General features: G+C 34.6%; 1 protein-coding gene across 1 annotated transcript in view; it reads left to right on the top strand.

The window, feature by feature from the left end:
* The window catches only part of LOC144452151 (protein bicaudal C homolog 1-like), an 88111-nt gene that overhangs the window by 36683 nt on the left and 31265 nt on the right, over positions 1-20163 (top strand). The window contains exons 2-3 of the mRNA XM_078143188.1: positions 3742-3788; positions 8414-8483. Of these exons, the coding sequence (XP_077999314.1) occupies positions 3742-3788; positions 8414-8483 (117 nt within the window). The remainder of the gene's footprint in view (positions 1-3741; positions 3789-8413; positions 8484-20163) is intronic.

A 20163-nucleotide genomic window follows, 5' to 3' on the forward strand; every position in this document is an offset into this window, starting at 1 on the left:
GATACATGGCATGCACCAATTTGTGTCTAATAGGTTGCTATTGAAAAGACCGTGATTTATGGATATACACTATAACATGTAACTATAGAAATGTATGCAGACATGTAGAGACATATTGTATACACTCTAACAAGATTAAAATTATCACTAAGGAACACACAAATCAAACAATTAACATCATCGCTAAGGAATTCAAAATCAAATATTTAGAGATGTTATTCCCTAATATTTGTCTTCATTCAGCTAAGGAAAATATGAGTGACCTAAGGGGCCTTGCCACTATGAGTTGCTAGACAAGTAATGACAACCCTTAGGTCACAATATTTTCTGGCTGAATGAAGAAAAATATTGGAGAATAACATAATTACACCAGTGCCAGTAATATCAAAAGAAAATTGGGGAAAGTAATGACAATTTTGTATGTTTTGGCTCATATTTTGAACACAGCAGAGTGAGTGATATAGACACACATTGTCGTAATGTAGACACACACTGTCGTGACGTGGAACGACCAGAGGATATATTCCATATTGTTTGTTTGATTTAGAGTGTGCATGATATAATCACCATCAGCAATAAGGAATTCAAAAACCAAATTAGTATGGAATTCAAAAATGAAAACAAAAAGGGGGAAAAATCTTGGTATGTGCTTCATATGTTTTGTATGAATGTAAATGGTACATGTGTTTATATGCGTCATTGTTGTGCCTAAGAGTTACATGTTAGTAAAATGAAAGACGTCCTTCATGGGAGCAATATTCTCCCTTCATTTCTTCATAGCATTATATGTGTAAGTACTGCACCTTGTACCACATATGTACAACATTGTATAACACAACATAACGTAATATCACATCACACTATGTGAAACAATTTGGAGCTCTGAAATCTTGTAGCGTACTATTTGTATAGCATTTAATGACACAACATAACATTGAATAACATTTAGCATAACATCACATGACAATGCATCACATCACATCACGCTATATGAAACAGATTGGAGCACTACATGATGTCGCATACTATATGTACAACATTGTATATCAACACAACATTATATTGCATGACACTATATAATAACAGCACGCTACACTTCAGTTCTGTAGCATACACATTTTTTTGAGAGTCAGTAATGGTGTGTGTAAACAAATGGTCTTATATCTGAAGTAGAAATGACATATCGTGGTGAAATATTACCCTCATGCTAAACCGTGCCATGAATACGAAATTAACTTTCTGACATTTCTAGTCCAAAATGTTTTGTTTTAATGATGTAACATCGTTGCTTTCAATCTTTAAAAGTCTCATTTTAACCTACTTTCCTTTTGTTCAGTTTGTATTTATTAGTCTGTAATATTAATTGAAAGGTTATGGTATGTTATCTTTGACATAGATATATGTGTTTTTCTGTTATGTCTTTTAACATCGCTACGTAAATGAGTTCGCCGTAACGTGAGTGATTATACAGAGTGAAATAGATAAGCTAACCAAGTAATATACATATTTTATCACCATGCTCAGTTTCATTTTACTGTCCATTTACTCAATGTCGCGTCTCATTTCTACAATAATTGGTATTGCATGGAGACAAAGAGTGTGTATGATTTACCCAGGAAAGAATTTTTATATCCTCAAAGACCAGATCTTGTTAATAGTAACATTTGCAATCCATCAGGAACTGTATTACTGATGACTGTTGCCATGGTAATGTCCTCAATTCTGCAGTCGTTGTTGATGCAGGTTACCATGGTTATGTGGTTGAAACCATTTTTCTGTAGGTATAGTAGCATCTGAGTACATGGAGGGATATTTTGATTTGATGTGACACTTTGATCTGTTATTATGGATGTTGGCTAAATATCTTGAGGATGAATTTATATTTGAAGTCTGTTCACATAGTTTGCTTCTTTCTACTGTAAGATGTCGTTAGAAAGATTAGATATATGTTTATTTTTGAAATCACAATAAAAAATGTCAGATAAGCGTCTGATTAAGATGTTGTCATGGTTAATTGTGTATGTCAATGCAGTCACAGATTAACATCTGGAAAAAAACCAGCATCGTATGCAGAACGTGATTCGCTTTTCAAATTCTCACTTTTTTGTTTCTGAAGACGTACAGATACCTCCAGTATAATATCTGTGTCAATCATTAGACATTTGACGATTTTTACAGAAATAAATTTTACCTGTGTTGTGTGAGCCAATCAGAATGATGTTTTTTTTGTGATCATATAAAAACATGTTTTATGACAACCGCAAAGAAATCTGCTAGTTTTACGATAAGACGTAACCTGTACATACAGGAACAATAAGTCTTTATTCTCATACAATTTAAATGTTGTAAATAATACATCCACATCTACAAACTTGTAGGTAGATTGTCTTCATTTGATGGACTTGAACTTTGACCTCTACTAGTGTTTGTAAAATTTAAGAATTGACAATTTTCTCGTTCCAAGATGCACTGCGTATTAAAGACGACGTCGATTATGTTGTTACATGTAGGCTTGTTTTGTCATTATTACATTTGAAATAACATTTTTGTTGTGAAATGATGAAAAGGCATGTTGACTTTAATTATGTGTAATTTTAGAGAACAGTATTAAATGCCAACAAAAAAAAATGATGGATTTTATTGCGAAACCCAGGGTACTGTCAGGTGACAACCATCATCAGGGTAGCGCAAGCAAACCCCCTCCCCTTCCCCTTCCCCTCCCCTCCCCTTGCATATACAGAATACCTGACACTATATGGATATATGTGCGATGCATCTTTGAACCAACAACAAGTCTGTTGAACATTGTTCCACAGTAAAAAATAAAACAAGATGTCTAAAAATACATACGATAGTGTAATACAAAATATATGTACATGTAATTTAGGTTACATCATTTGCATAATGTAATATATATTGTTGCACCAGGCTGTATATATATTGTACTGGCCATGGTTAATGATTTTTTTAATTTCATTTCTTTTATGAGAAAATGTTAGCTGTGTTTGCCAACATTGTATAAATACCAGACCTCTTAGAGATTGTGGTAACATTTCTCTGTATCCTACCTCAGCCCTCACCCCACTCCAATACTTTTTTTAGGGTGTTTGCTCAAAAACGTATTTATCAAGTGATTTTGTAATGTGCAAAGAGAAAACGACTCGAAGCACAGTTTCTTGAAACACGATGATACAAACAAATGTAAAGTGATTTTTAGTTTTGTAGGAATACACAAAGCCAAATGTATGAAAAGAAAGTTAATTTAGGTTCTGATCTTACATACTGCTAAGCTGCTGTGAACCATTGCTTTGGCTCATGAGGTTTACTTATATAGTGCTTTGCTGCCTATATCTGTGCATGACCTGATCATTCCTTATTAGGTATTGTTTACTTGAGCATTTTATATTTAACCCCCCCCACTCCCCCCCAAAAAAAACCAAAACAAAACAAAAAACAAAAAACAAAAAAAAAAAAACACCAAACAAAAACAAAAACAAAAAAAACCCCACCCATGTTTTGGTCACTAAGCAACCACATGACATGTATAGCAAGAAGGAAATGACTGATGATAAAATCTAAGACATGGTGATACAACCAGACGGACAGACAGAATGTTGACATGTCATCAAGATAGACCTAAATTACTACAGTCTATCTTTCTTCTTATCTTCATTTCATGTTGTTAATGAAATGAACACAGTACAGTATACTAATTATTTCTCTTTCTCTTTTCATCAACAGCTGCAGCAGAAGGACGCGGAGAAACAGGAGAAGAATTTTTTCAAAAGGTTAGTTTCTGTAATCATGAGATTTGATTCCGATCAATATAGAATAATATTTTTGTAAAAGCCAAGGTCTAATTAGGATTAACACTTAGGTGTGAGAAAAAATTGTTAGGCTCAGATATAGAAAAAGTTGGTTTGGAGCAAAAGAATAATTGTTTGTAATTTGATGACTCCAGTGATTATGATGACTCAGGATTGAAACCTTGGCCTTTAAAGGCAGTGTTGTAATTAGGATAAACATTTAGGTTGTCTAGCTGGGATAGTCGTGCTGTCCTTGGCATCGATTCAAGATTTTGATGTGGCGACGGGAGATGATTCGATACCATGGTTGTAGTATTTAGACGAAGCTGGCAGATCTTTTGAAAAAGTTGGTTCACAGCAAAAGATAGATCCAACTTAATCCTTAGAGCTCCACTGATAAGATAGCACTAATGTAAGAACTTGGGAATGAAGCATGGGCCTTTAAGATATTAGCTGAATGTACAGTGCAGTATTCCCATGTCATAGGATTGAATTGTGGGCCTTTAACATTAGCTGCATGCCTACTGTGGTATTCCTCTTTCAGTCTTACACATACATCCAATACACCTATAGGAGGTCAATTACCCCAATTCACTTACAGCAGCTGAATTCAGAAGTCATTTATCAAAGTATAAAGGTTGAATAGTAGTTAATACTAAGGTATTAACTCATACAGAACATGGTATTTGTAATAACGATAATAACAGGGGTTACCATAAAAGTTTAGTGGGTATTTCCAAGGTTGAATAATGGTCTAGAGTTAATATATGTTTTCTTTCTAAAAGAAAGGTTAATTTAGAGTATTGGTGTAAATCTTACAAAGATGTTGAGAATGTGGATGGCCGGAAGTCAACATCAGAGACTAGAGTTGAGTTTATGAAACATAACAATACTATTTGTGAAGTGACAATGCTACCTGTCAATTGTATGATTATATAGAATGTAAAGAGAATAGAATAGAATAGAATAGAGTAGAACTTAGACATCATTTATAATCATAGAATACAGATAGAATTGATATACTAGAACAGAGATAGAATTGATAATCATAGAATAGAGATAGAATTGATAATCATAGAATAGAGATAAAATTGATAATCATAGAATAGAGGTAGAATTGATAATCATAGAATAGAGATAGAATTGCTAATCATAGAATAGAGATAGAATTGATAATCATAGAATAGAGAATTGATAATCATAGAATAGAGATAGAATTGATAATCATAGAATAGAGATAAAATTGATAATCATAGAATAGAGAATTGATAATCATAGAATAGAGATAAAATTGATAATCATAGAATAGAGATAGAATTGATAATCATAGAATAGAGAGAATTGATAATCATAGAATAGAGATAGAATTGATAATCATAGAATTAGAGTTGATAATCATAGAATAGAGATAGAATTGATAAGCATAGAATTAGAATTGATAATCATAGAATTAGAATCGATAATCATAGAATAGAGTTAGAATCAATTATCATTGACTTCAGGCTGTAAGGTTGGGTAAAGACTCCTAGTGAACTAAATGACAATAAACCGGAGTGGATTTTACCATTGATTCTCTCGTAGTAAAAGTATATCCAACACTTGCATGTATTAGTGATGTTAATTTACAACAGGTAAATTGGCCATGAATCAAAGACAGTCTATGTTAGCTGTGTGTATTATTGAGGTTTTGGTAACAATAGCATTCAGAATGTGATGAAAGAGTTTATGCAAGTTGAGTTGTTAGTGCGATATGAAATCACAGTGTGTCGTCCAAATCAACACTACTTTGCCTAGGGTGAAAAAACCCACTAAATTGCCACCACCATTTCTAAACATACATCAAACATTTAGCAAAATCAAACTTGTACAGGTTTTTCAATGAGAGAGAAAGGATGGTCTTGTCTTGTGAATTTTTGAAATTCTGTAATTTTAAACAAACTCCGGTGTTCAAAATATTTTTTTGTATAGTCATGTCTATCATAATAATTTGATTATTTCAATTACTCATTCAATTTGACCATCCATGGAGTGTGGATAACCTTAACTGACTTCCAAAAAAAAGAATTGCATTGCAAAGTGCATCAACAGAATTTCTGTTTCACATATCAGAAATAAATTATTTAGGGCCCAGTTCAGATTCAGATTAAAAAACAGTTGTTTGGCTGAGCTATTGAAAAAGTTGATCCAGAGCAAAAGAATGATCTATGCTAATCCTTGTGGCTCCACTGATAACACTAATATGAGAACCAGGGACTGAAACCTGGGCCTTTAATTAAGATTGTGAAAAGTTTGGATGTTTACTTGACAGTGTTCAAAAGTTTACCCAAAAGCATTGCTTCACCTCGACCTACCTGTCAGTCACGGGAGCTCTATGAATATACATGCACATGCTCTGTAGTTTTTTTGTCAAGCAGAAAACAAACAAATGAACTGTTGGGTGAAATTAGCCTTCAAGTAACGGCAAATATTTATTCCCTGTATTGAGTTAGACGTGATGTTTTACCTTGCTACAGGCACTGCTGTTATTTCAAGTAGTGATGGATGAATAAGGAAGATGCTGTCAATAACAAGCTGGCAGCTACGGTAGCGACGGTAACTAGTGTAGATGAGGAAGTTGCCTTTGATGTGGCGGCAGATGTGATATATTAATATAATTTTTATGTGGGTGGGAGGGAGAGAGGGACTGAGGGAGAGAGGGAGGGAGAGAGGGGAGGGAGGGAGAGAGGGGAGGGAGAGGGAGAGAAAGATAGACAGAAACAGACAGACAGACAGCCACAGACAGATGGAGACAGATTGTTGGATGGACAGACAGAGAGACAGACAGAAAGAAAGAACAAGGGAAAGAGAGCAGACAGACAGAAAGAAAGGCAGAGACAGACAGAGACAGACAGACTTACTGACAGACAGACAGACAGACAGACAAAGAAAGACAGCCAGATGGACAGACAGAGACAGAGACAGACAGAGACAGTCAAGCAGACAGACAGACAGAGACAGACAGTCAAGCAGACAGAGAGACAGATAGTCAAGCAGACAGATATATAGACCTGAGAGTAAAAAGTCAGAAGGGAGAAAAGAAGAAAGAAATGGAAGCACAAAGGAATGAGATAAGCAAACACATCAGTTTTATATCTTAATTTTTTCAAAGGCTGTTTCTCCCTCATTAAAAAAGAGACATTTTGAACAAAGCGCAGTTACTAACTACATACTTGTATAGTAATACAACCATTCATTGTGTGTGAGTTGTATCATAGCAATTATTAAAGGAGACATACAAAAGGTGTGGGTCAAATGGGACATATTACAAATTTATGTCCCGGTAGTAATAACTGTAAAAACTAACCCACACTTCAGTTCTAAAAAATCGAGTTCAAGCTGTCAACAACGCCATCATTATTATAAATGGACCGTAGATATTTTTTCTACCCTACACATATCCATTTCCTGCCCAGTTTAATTAGTATTTACTATTTAGACTATTAGTTGTAGATCTTTAATTCTGTAGTAAACACCAAATTACATATAGTGGTAGGCGTATTTGCTGACAGACACAACACATCAAGGTTTTGTAGGACAGTGTTTTTGTTAAGAGTAGTATGCAGGTAAAATCTACCCGAGTTCCCGGTCATTTTAGAGTGTCCTACCAGTGTTATTGCTAAGGGTGGTAAGCAGGTAAAATCTACCCGAGTTCCTCAGTCATTTTACCTGGGTTTCCTACCAGTGTTTTTGCTAAGGCGGGTAAGCAGGTAAAATCTACCTGAGTTCCCCAGTCATTTTCCCAGGGTTCCCATCAAAATTGTGGTACAGAGTTTTGGAAATTATGCCAGTTTCACCATATTCCTCCTTTTTGTTACCGTGGTTCCCAACCTTAGCAAACACAGTGTAGCAGAACAACTTGAACCCTAATGTTTGAATCCCATAGTCTTTGATTACTGCTATCTTATCAGTTGAGTTATACAGGGATGGAACACGATCAGTGTTTTGTTTAGGACCAACTTTTTTTTACAGCTCAGTAAGACAACTGTTTTTCAACCCAAATGTGAATCCTTAACTGACATTGGTCTTAGAATTTACAAGTACAATAAACCATGACTTTAGACAGGGGAGGGAATAGGTATTCAGAAGTCATGAATATTCATTGTTCAACCATGAATACATTATTTCTGCTGACTCCCATGATGCATTGTCCCACAGCAACAATACTCTATAGAGGCACTTATCAAAAGACCGAGGTATAAATTCCATATTTTTGGCTTATGTATGGTATAATACAACATTGCCTGCTCTTTGTTATACATCAGCAAACATAAATATCCCTGTGAAACTGATAGCAAGTATCACATACTTAAATTGATTAGTATTTATAAACTTTATAAAATGTGTAATTGTGTCTGACCCCTTGAACTGCAGTATTCTCCATGACATTTTTTCCGTAGGGAATCTCGAACTAACATAGATCTTCTTTTTTTCTTTCCTGTCATGAATGATTACACCTATTGAATGTTGTAATGGATTAACCATATGGGAATAATAAACTGACCTGGTCAACATCATGCTGTGCTTTGTTGCTATGGATACTGCTGCCTCTGCTGCCATGGTAACAATAGATTATGGAAGAAACAACAACACATATCACATGGCCTTCCAAATTGAAAATAGGAGCTAAGTCAAAGAAAGGTATGTAGATTTTAATACAGTTATATGATTTAAGGTAACGTCAGTGAAAGTTCCTACTCATAGAGTCAACATTTTTTTTGGAAATTGAAACTCTAAGTTTTGCTGACCTAGCTCTCAGCATCATCAGGGGTGCGCTATAATGGGCTAACGTCGTGTCATGTGTCGCATATGAGATATGAGAAACAAGTCGCAGCATATCAGTGTTTTAAAAAGGAAAGAATATGTAACTCTGCATGTCACAACTTTCATTCGTAACTATAAAAACAGAGTCCATGAACATTCAGTTTTACAATATAGGGATATTTGTCTCTTTCTCTCTCAATGTTTTGAATGAATTCTAGTTATGAGAATTATTGAATGAAGTGATCGATATTCTCAATGTAGACTGCACCTCAGAAGGAAACTCTTAAACTATTGCTTTCCTTTGTTCAAGGAAACTCGAACCTTTTCTCAATTAAAATCAATAAAAGAAATGTGGGGCCACCATACAAATTTACGACATAGATGTCAAAGTGATACCAACATTGAGTCATTGTAGAATTCAATATGGCCGCCAAATCCAATATGGCCACTGAATGCTGTCTATGAGAAAGTTAAAGATTGATTATTTCCTTGGAAACAAGATAGTGAATTTAATTCATTATTTCAAAAGAACCAGGAAAAGCTTTCATTCAGCAAAGTTTGGAAAGAATTGAAGAAGTTTGATTTTTGCAGGCACTTACTCCCTTAATACTTGGCTGTTAAAAGTGAATACTGAATAAGAACTAAAACACATTGAACTTGTCACTAATTTGGAAGTTGAAAGTTACCATTTGTTGTTATTAATGATGGCTACGATTCAACCGCTATCAAAGTAAACTTTCTGTGTATCCTTAAGATGGCCTAAGATATGAGTAAATGTGTTCAAACCTGTATGACGTAGAACGTCAAGATTCTGACCACATGTCGTCTGCACCCGACATCACAAAGAAATCAGAAACTCTAAGTTTTTTGCCAGAAATCATATTACAACAAACTAGTATCAGTGTTCTAAGATATAGAACACCAGAAAGGGGGGAATTATTATTGTACATGATTTAAAGTCTCCTTCATAGAATTTTTCACAACAGGACTCAGATAAAAGTAACACCCAGGCCAGGAAAAGACTATCTGAGGTCGTGAGAGTATTTGTCCTAGCTAACCTTTCGACACAAAATGAATATTGCTTCAAATGTGATTTTCATTTTTGCAAAGAGGGAGCTGAGAAATAAAAACTTGAAAAAAAGTTTAAAATGTAGATGCCTTTTTCGGGATTTACCCGTCATAGAACTCGAGTCCTCACAATCTGTCATTGAGTGAGATAGGTATTAAATCTGAAATGAGTACATGGCGTGGCGTTAGTGGGCCTGATAATGGAAGACAATATTTTTTGAGGGGTCAGTGTAAGAAAAAAAAAGGTTCGTTGTGAGTGACACTACGCATGAAAGAAATGAGAAACATTAAATTTGGGGTTCTCACAAGAAATTACAGTGCGTCAGTGGTTTATCAAGTTGGCTTACACTAGAGGGCAGACTGCTTATTTGGAGAGCACTACTTTGGTGCGCAACCCTACGTTTAACACAGCGTTATCACATGACGTTTCAGTTTGTGTAAGGGGAGACAACAGATAACTATCTTGGATTTGCCATACTGAATTACCATGGGAAAGTTTACACATTCCCACAACTGCAGTAATTTTTGGTTCATCGGTCATCTCCGTCAATGAGAATGGTAGTGCAATTACAAGTTACCAACATATACCTATGCAATGCATGTACGCAGGAACCAACAAAAGTGCAACCTGGTTAGTTGCTCATCTCGGCCAATGAGAGTGCAAGATGCAATTACTAGTTACATACATATACAATGCATGTTAGGAACCAACAAAGTGCAACCCATGATTAATGGTATTCAGTTAGATATTATTACCTATACTAAAAAAAACTAAGAGTGATTTGTTCTATCAGAACTTTTGTAGTTTATATCAAAAGACTGAAGCTATTTGTTTGTAATTCAATCTCAGAAGACATCATCTGGCTGAGGACCAATTTGACTTGATAATCCCAAGGATAACGCAGTTCAGAATAAGTTCAAAAGTTTGTCATATATTTCATGTTTGATGCCGAAATTGAATTATGAAAGTGTAATATAAATCTATTAGTGACTGTGAATTATATGACTTCAACGGCTATAAAATTGATTAATCTGTCCGCATGTAACATCTAATAAGGCTAAGTACGCATAATCTGGAACATAATATATTTAATATTTTGGTCTGTGAGGTCAAGGAATCGTACTGATAGGTACAAGAATGTTTCCAGGCTAATAAAATATATTTTGCCAAAGTTTTGGCAGTTTTTATTAGTCTGGGAATGTCACTGTTCTACGTGCACAAACTCATGTCAATGCCATTTAAGGGAGAATGAGTACGCCTTTGGGACCAATTTCTGTTAAAAATTCAATAATTCAAATCTTGCCAAACATCATATGAAAGCTTGTTCCGGTCTGTGTTGAAATAATGAAAGACATTTGGGGGTTTATTATCTTGTTTTCAGTGCAATCAATCATTTATTTTACCCATTATTAACAGTATTTGGTAGTCAATGTAGTGCATTCTGTGGAGCCCTTCTATTTTGACATCAATTGAGGTCATTTACAAAAATTGTACTGTGATTTTTTTTTTCTTGATTTTATTTGAGCGTGGGTTTAAGTTTTCTGGAACAAAGGAACAGCTAAAAGTTTTAATATGTTACAAGTAATTTGTGTGAGACCTACTGTGTTAACAGTCTGGGAATGTCAGTGGTACTGTTATATACTCTACATATGTCTGCTGTTAAAGGATCAAAACATATTAGAATGTATAGTAGGATTTGATACCAATTTATTACCATCATCATAAAAATGTCTGAAGTCATTTGTCAGCACCTCGTCTGACTGTTTGTAATTTGTAACCATTCCAAAATATGCCATTAAGTCAGTTTATAGCTGCCTGGTGTTTTGTGCTATTATAGAGGTATCATAACTATAGATAGATGAAGAATTATGACATGATATCATATTTGAATTATGAGGTCTTGGTTTAATATTATAAACAAGATTTAGTGACGTTGTTGTATTCTATAATAGTCTGTTTAGTGATAGAAATGTCACTGTTTCATTTAGTGACGGTGTGAATCCACTGTCACTGTTTCATTTAGTGACAATGTGAATCCACTGTCACTGTTTTATGTAGTGACAATGTGAATCCACTGTCACTGTTTTATGTAGTGACAATGTGAATCCACTGTCACTGTTTTATGTAGTGACAATGTGAATCTAATGTCACTGTTTCATGTAGTGACAATGTGAATCCAGTGACACTGTTTTATGTAGTGACAATGTGAATCCAGTGACACTGTTTCATTTAGTGACAATGTGAATCTAATGTCACTGTTTTATGTAGTGACAATGTGAATCTAATGTCACTGTTTCATGTAGTGACAATGTGAATCTAATGTCACTGTTTCATTCAGTGACAATGTGAATCTAATGTCACTGTTTCATTTAGTGACAATGTGAATCTAATGTCACTGTTTCATTTAGTGACAATGTGAATCTAATGTCACTGTTTCATTTAGTGACAATGTGAATCCACTGTCACTGTTTTATGTAGTGACAATGTGAATCCACTGTCACTGTTTTATGTAGTGACAATGTGAATCTAATGTCACTGTTTTATGTAGTGACAATGTGAATCTAATGTCACTGTTTTATGTAGTGACAATGTGAATCTAATGTCACTGTTTCATTTAGTGACAATGTGAATCTAATGTCACTGTTTCATTTAGTGACAATGTGAATCTAATGTCACTGTTTCATTCAGTGACAATGTGAATCTAATGTCACTGTTTCATTCAGTGACAATGTGAATCTAATGTCACTGTTTCATTCAGTGACAATGTGAATCTAATGTCACTGTTTCATTCAGTGACAATGTGAATCTAATGTCACTGTTTCATGTAGTGACAGTATGAATCTAGTGACACTGTTTCATTTAGTGACAATGTGAATCTAATGTCACTGTTTCATTCAGTGACAATGTGAATCTAATGTCACTGTTTCATTCAGTGACAATGTGAATCTAATGTCACTGTTTCATGTAGTGACAGTATGAATCTAGTGACACTGTTTCATTTAGTGACAATGTGAATCTAATGTCACTGTTTCATTTAGTGACAATGTGAATCTAATGTCACTGTTTCATTTAGTGACAATGTGAATCTAATGTCACTGTTTCATTTAGTGACAATGTGAATCCACTGACACTGTTTCATTTAGTGACAATGTGAATCTAATGTCACTGTTTCATGTAGTGACAGTATGAATCTAGTGACACTGTTTCATTTAGTGACAATGTGAATCTAATGTCACTGTTTCATTTAGTGACAATGTGAATCTAATGTCACTGTTTCATTTAGTGACAATGTGAATCTAATGTCACTGTTTCATTTAGTGACAATGTGAATCCAGTGACACTGTTTCATTTAGTGACAATGTGAATCTAATGTCACTGTTTCATTTAGTGACAATGTGAATCTAATGTCACTGTTTTATGTAGTGACAATGTGAATCTAATGTCACTGTTTCATTTAGTGACAATGTGAATCTAATGTCACTGTTTCAGTTAGTGACAATGTGAATCCAGTGACACTGTTTCATTTAGTGACAATGTGAATCTAATGTCACTGTTTCATTTAGTGACAATGTGAATCTAGTGTCACTGTTTCATTTAGTGACAATGTGAATCTAATGTCACTGTTTCATTTAGTGACAATGTGAACCTAATGTCACTGTTTCAGTTAGTGACAATGTGAATCCAGTGACACTGTTTTATGTAGTGACAATGTGAATCCACTGTCACTGTTTCATGTAGTGATAATATTGTGTCACCGAAATGACAAAGTTTTGTACACAACATGAAGGAATACATAAAGTATGTGTATAGGTACAGGTATATACAGATATGGCAACTTACAAGTCAGAACCAGTGATTTTATGTATTACCTACATGTTTATGGGTAACACCATTTGCACAATCTCACTTGATGGTATGTGTTGATATTAAATGTGAACCAAATGTGACGGCCAAGCATAGTGAGGTGGATATTTGTAATATTGTCTAATTTGTGAGATCATTGTGGAAATCTCCAATATCTAGCTGTTTTAGCCTTTAATCGTTCACATGGCCAGACTATTATTAGAAGTAGGTCAAAAATATACGATACCAGATATCGAGGCAGTCGTACGCGACTTTGAGTCCTATGTATATTGTGTATCCATGGATCTGCTGGTACATGTACAGTTCAAACTTTTCCAGTTTCCGTGCTAATCAGAGTGACAGGTTCTATCAGCCAATAAAGCTCATGCAAGCAAAGTTGAACACATTTGAACAGAAAATATGGGCTTTATGTGCATTCATTTCATGTCACAACAATACATGTCTATGTCATTTGTTCTGTGGTGCTCAAAAAATGGGTCAAAACATTCATAATTGCCATTATTTTTCCTTTATTTTTCACAAATTATGCATGAGTGGAATATTATATTTTGTAACCTTAGGATTTTGTCACAAGTTGTCCTTCAATTCGTAGTGACCAGGTCCCTTAGGTTACTCATATTTTCCTTTGGCTGAACTGAATACAAATATTTGGGAATAATATAACTGTTCACTTACATGTGTTTAAAGTTATAGTCGTTCAATTCTTAAAAGTTATCGGTTTTTAAGAAAATAAGAAAAACTTGGGATGTTTCTCGTTTCTACATGTTAACAGAGTATATATATATATCCAATTCTGTGAATTTCTTCGTATGTGTTATTGTCTCTTGACTGACTTCAGCATTTGTAGAGAAGTGTTTGTCATCAACATGATTGATGCAACCTTTATTTGAGAATCATGGAAATATGAGAAGTTGGGAATTGTGAAGATGGTTAGATATATCAGTTACTATTTGATCCTGGTTTTAGTGTCAATACAGCTGTACAATAAATGGTTACCACACGCCACTGAGTACATTCATCTTATGTTAAGACTTCAAAAATAGTATTACAGCGCTGTTTCTGATAGTTGTGTGTTGCTGAGATCGAGTCGATTTTGGTAGGAGATCATCAAGTTTGAATTTTGAACGGCCGTGTTTTGAAGTTTATGTTTTGATTTGAGAATCACAAAAGATTTGATTTAAGAATGTCCAAGTTTTGGGTTGAGGATGACCGAGTTTTAATATGAACACAATATATGATGTGCAAACGTCATGCTGTGATGTACGTGAGGACAGTATGATATTCTAGTGTGGTGTATTGGAAATTGTCCAGTCAATGACCGACATCCAAAACAGACTATGTGATTGTTTACCATTGAGTGTATACCTGACTTGTCAAAGTGTCTTTGTACATCTGTCTTAGTATTCTCTACAAGTGTGACGTAGCAGCTAATACTGGGTGGGGTGCGTTGTCAGATACTATTGTGCCCAATTCAATAGTGGTTTACCCAAACTTTATCAATTGAGTACTGTTGGTTTGCATTGAGTGGTTTTTTACAGCTACAATGGCCTGATTTGTGATGGTTCATTTTGACATACCGCTAACACTGCATATGGAATTTATACTGCAATAAAAGCTAAAATAATATATTGTTTGTTGTTCAGCATAGACTTAATGTATTGTCAATTTCCATGTGTATACCAGTGTTAGTAGAGTAGATGAAGCTCAGTGTGTACCTTAATCATATGGGTAGATGTTTTCGTTGAAAAAATGTTCTTAGAAATGTGTATATATGTGTTTGGAACCTGGGCAGCACAGACCTTTGGATCTGAGTGTCCCAGTACAGTATGACTATCAAACTTAGAAGTTAAATTCAAACTCTGCTTGAAAATGAAGGTGTTCAAATGTTTGAAGGTGTTGTCTTAAATATCCTCGTATAAATTTAGAATTTGAAAAATACTAGATTTATATCGATAAAACAGGACAAGATAAACTATAATTTCTAAACCATGTAAACAGTCAGTTTATTAGATTTGACAAAGAAATGATGCACAAGTATCACAATATTTTTTTTTTAATTTCCCCCAAATTCCCCATTTCATAGTAAAATGCAGAACATCAACCTTTCTGTCCTACAGAGTACATACCTTGTGCTATTCTAGGTGCACAGTACTATATTGTTATACAGGGCCGTTTAGACATTTCTTTTCCTGGTTTTACGAACCCTGGTAACGTTGTATTATGTCGTCATAACTCGTATATCATCCTGTGTATATCCTGATGATTTATCAACAACACTAGTATAAAATGCTGCAATCGATTTTATGTGTGTCGTTTTTTACTAGATTGTCTACTTTAAATACTGGAACCATTTTTAACCAACTGACATCTTTTATCATTCCCTCACCTAGTCAGTAGTCTAACTTTCATGCTTGTGAGCGCATGTTTTGTGTGTTTGATCTATTCTACATGTACATACTGGTTGGTTGGTTGGTTGGTTGGTTGGTTGGTTGCTGTAATTCCAGGAATGCCAGTATAGCCTTTACACTTTACAAAAATGAAGCAATATTTCAGCAATGTTTTTAAAATAACACTTATGTCTGTGCGTCTTTACAAAAACGAGGCAATTGAATATTTCAGCACTGTTTTCAAAAATATGAACCGATTGTATTGTTATAGCCTTTTTGAAAAGAGACAATGAGTCAGCACTGTTTACAAAATTACAAATGTATCATTTCTGTGTGTCTTTTACAAAAACGAAGCATTATTTCAACGCTATTTATAAACTTACAAATGCAAGAAATGTGTCTTTTCCAAAAACGAGGCAATATTTCAACGCTATTTTACAAAATTACAAATGTATCATTTCTTTGTGTCTTTTACTAAAATGAGGCTATAAATCAGCAGAATTATTAAATGAAAGATCTTTTCTTTTGTGACCTGATGTCCAGAATGAGTTTTCATTTTGTTGATATCTGTGTTTGCACTCAATTGTAAGGATATCAGTGTACAGTGCAGTGATATTTCTAGAACTGATAACATGTAAACTCCTAATCCAGTGGACTTCATGTGTGGATTGAATAGTAACCATTCTATATCTTTTATACTGATCTCCGATGGGACCTAGTCATACCTGGACCACTGACAAAAGCTTTATGCCGTAACCATGGTATGTGTCTCCACGGAGATGGTTGTGTCAATGAGTGAAGTCCGTGGTGAGCTTGTGCCTGGATTATCTATGCACAGATATGGTATTACAACAGTCAGATAGACTTAATGCGTTTCATATATATTGAATTGTCATTGTGTGTTCAGATAACCGCACTACTACCATCAATAAATACATGTATGTTTAATAGTCGGCAGTTGTAGACAAAACGTTGTCGTTTCTACACAGCAGAAGCAGTACTCATTAGTTGTTTGAAATTTGACGAATTTAAATAACTTTACCTAACAAGAGTAAACATTGAATGCAAATTACATGTACATTTGAAATTGACAAATTATGTAATTTATAACAAATTCTTGAAGTCTACGAAAAACTAAAGATTTAATATAAATGTTGTAAAACTTCACTGTGTTATTATCTGGTTAGGGTAGCAACCAGGAAGGGAGTGAGTGTGCACCACCCCCTATATGTATTTGTGTTTTGTGAAAGACCATTGTCATCGCAAGTGATGTGGTGGGTGTACCCCTCCCACAGCTGTTTTGAAAATCTTGGAAAGGAGTGTACCCCTCCCACAGATGTCTTGAAAGATGTGGAAGGGAGTGTACCCCTCCCATAGATGTCTTGAAAGAGAACTGGAAAGGAGTGTACCCCTCCTAAAGATTTTTTGAAAGACTTTGAAAGGAGTGTACCCCTTCTAAAGATGTCTTGAAAGACTTGGAAAGGAGTGTGCTCCTCCCACAGATGTCTTGAACGACCAAGTGGAGGGAGTGAACATTCCCACAGGATGTGTAACCCCCTCCCCCAAGAGCTGGGAGGTAGTATACTCCTCCTATAGATGTTTTGAAATATACATGTCTGAGAGACCTGGGAAGGAATATTTCTCTCATGCAGATGTTGGTTGGCAACTGAGAAAGGAGTGTTACCCATCCTACAGGTGGGAGTTACCATTTATTTAGAAACTATTTTCGATTATACAAATGTTATGATATTATTTTAACATTAACTCAAGAGGTATTGAAGTGTAAATTCTGTTTTATCAACTAAAGGCACTCAACAAAGTGACATGAGGGCTCAGCACCCCTGGTACCTTAAATATAAGTTGGAACAATACACAGTGACCTTTCTAGAGCAAACCTGTTATAGGGAATGATTTATTGTAGAACAAGGTATCCAGTAAGGTGTAATGACCTCTCACTTAGTTTAGTGGAACATTGGTGTTTGTGTACCATAATATGACAAACCTGTCAGATGTCTATTACTTTGATAGTCTGCTATATCTATCGATCTATTTATGTATACAACCAGAATTGTTAGTTCCTTGCTCTGGAATCATATATACAGCCTAGGAAGTTGTCGGTAATTACTATCATTTGCAGGTGATAAATGGTCCAATGCAGGTGAATTTTTGTAAATACCTACATTCAGCAGGTGACATTTTAAATTTACTAGCATTTAAAGATGAAATTTCAAGTTTAGCTGCATTTGACGGACAAATTTTGAAGCCCACTTGCAAACTGACTATTTTCATGATCACGGGGAATCTTTTTATTTGTATTAATAGTATGAATGTTGTCATTCAACAAAATTGATGATTATATTTATTCAACAGATAAACATGGCATTTGTCACAATGAATGTTGATAAGAATTAAAGTTCAATATATATTATTTGATACTAAAAATTCTTGCTCAAAGAGTGAATTTCCTAGGCAGATTGAGTAGATAAATTATTTACGCTACGAGTTCAGAACTATATTTATGTAACATTTAAAATGCTGTTGAATATCTCACTTTCAAGTGATTTATTGGTGACGTTTCTTGATTGAGCTGACGTTTTGTTTGATTTCAGAATCAATATATAAGTATAATAGAAAACCATACAAATTGTAAAGAACGGCACTTTTGTTCACGTTCTGTTCCTGTGGCAGTAAATAAGTTTCACCTCGAAAAAGTTCACTTCATAATGAATAACATCTGACGTTAGATTTTGTGCCCCGGGCAGCAAGGTATATTATTTCACGCAATTAAACTTTGTAAGTTATACATTGGAAAGGGTTGAACTCTGATGGCTGTCGAGAGACTTCGAACCTGTTTGACTTATTCGACATGGTAAAAAACATATAATTTCAATTTCGCTGACAGGTGTTTGTTTCAAGTAGTTGACCTTAAGAATGTATCGTAGTTAATTGGTCTGTGCGTCACATGTATGAATGTGTTAGAGGGGTATAGTATCTAACGATTGAAATATTTGTTCATTTTTCCAGTGGCAATATGGATGGATATTCAATATTTATTTTTAATTTTTAAATTTATAAAACAACTTTACTGTGTTCTTCTACTTGGAAAAGTATTGTGAAATAACATATACCAAGTCTATGTTTGTAACTCGATAAATTGCAAAACATTAAAAAAAAATGTTTGAAATGGTTGTTAATGTACATATAATAACAAAGTTTTCATACTTTCTGCATCTTTTTTTTTTGCAATGTACTGAGTTGTGAAAATGGTAGTCTATGATTTAATGGTAGGTTGTAAGTCTGAGATGCAATAGTAGTCTCACAGTGGTAGTCTGATTCAATGGTAGTCTGTGATTCAATGGTAGTCTGTTGGTAGTCTTTTGATTCAGTGGTATTCTACTAACACTGACTGAATACAGTAGAAATAGTGAAATGATTAAGAACTACACACTAATTTTGGAAAGAAAAAAAGCATAAAATCGATAAAAGAAGTTATTTCTGTACCATCAATACATAACGTGTTTTGTTTACCCTGCAATGACCTCAGACTTCATGCTGTTTGTGTCAAGACGTGGACTGCGATTACTTTTGTAGTGTAATTTCACAGTTGATCTGCACGGTAATACGATTGATATTTAAGCAGTCCATCATAGTAATTGTTTTGAATATTTAGACTTTGTGTAGAGTCTGATAGAGTATACTCAGCGAGAGTAAGGTGATAAACAGTGAAATGTCAACTGGACAATACAATATGATTCCGTGTTATCCTACAAATCCAAGCCAAAGTATGTGGGATTATCTACAAATACCAAAGGATCATTCTGAATTATTTCCAAATTGACATGATTTGCTGTATAATAGAAGTGAGGGAAAGTATTGTATGTGATATTTATTTCAATTTCTACAACATTATTGCATTTTAACATGTCAGGAGGTATCAATTCTGTGCCTCAGTGAAAATGTTGAAGCATGGCTGTATGCTCAGTAGTACGTTAGGCAGTCATATTTAGTGAAGTAAACTGTTTTACTGGAGCAACAATTTTCAATTTTCAATACTATATCCATTGATCTAACAGACTACATGTACCTCATTGTAAAGGGTTGTCTTAATAAAATGTGTAGTAGTCTGTGTGTCCTGGACTACTGCCAATTTGGTAGTCTAGGTACAATGTTTAGTAGTCTATGTGTCCTGGACTACTGCTAGTTTGGTAGTCTAGATACAATGTTTAGTAGTCTGTGT

This window comes from Glandiceps talaboti, chromosome 22 (genome assembly GCF_964340395.1).
Source record: "Glandiceps talaboti chromosome 22, keGlaTala1.1, whole genome shotgun sequence".
Lineage (NCBI taxonomy): Eukaryota > Metazoa > Hemichordata > Enteropneusta > Spengelidae > Glandiceps > Glandiceps talaboti.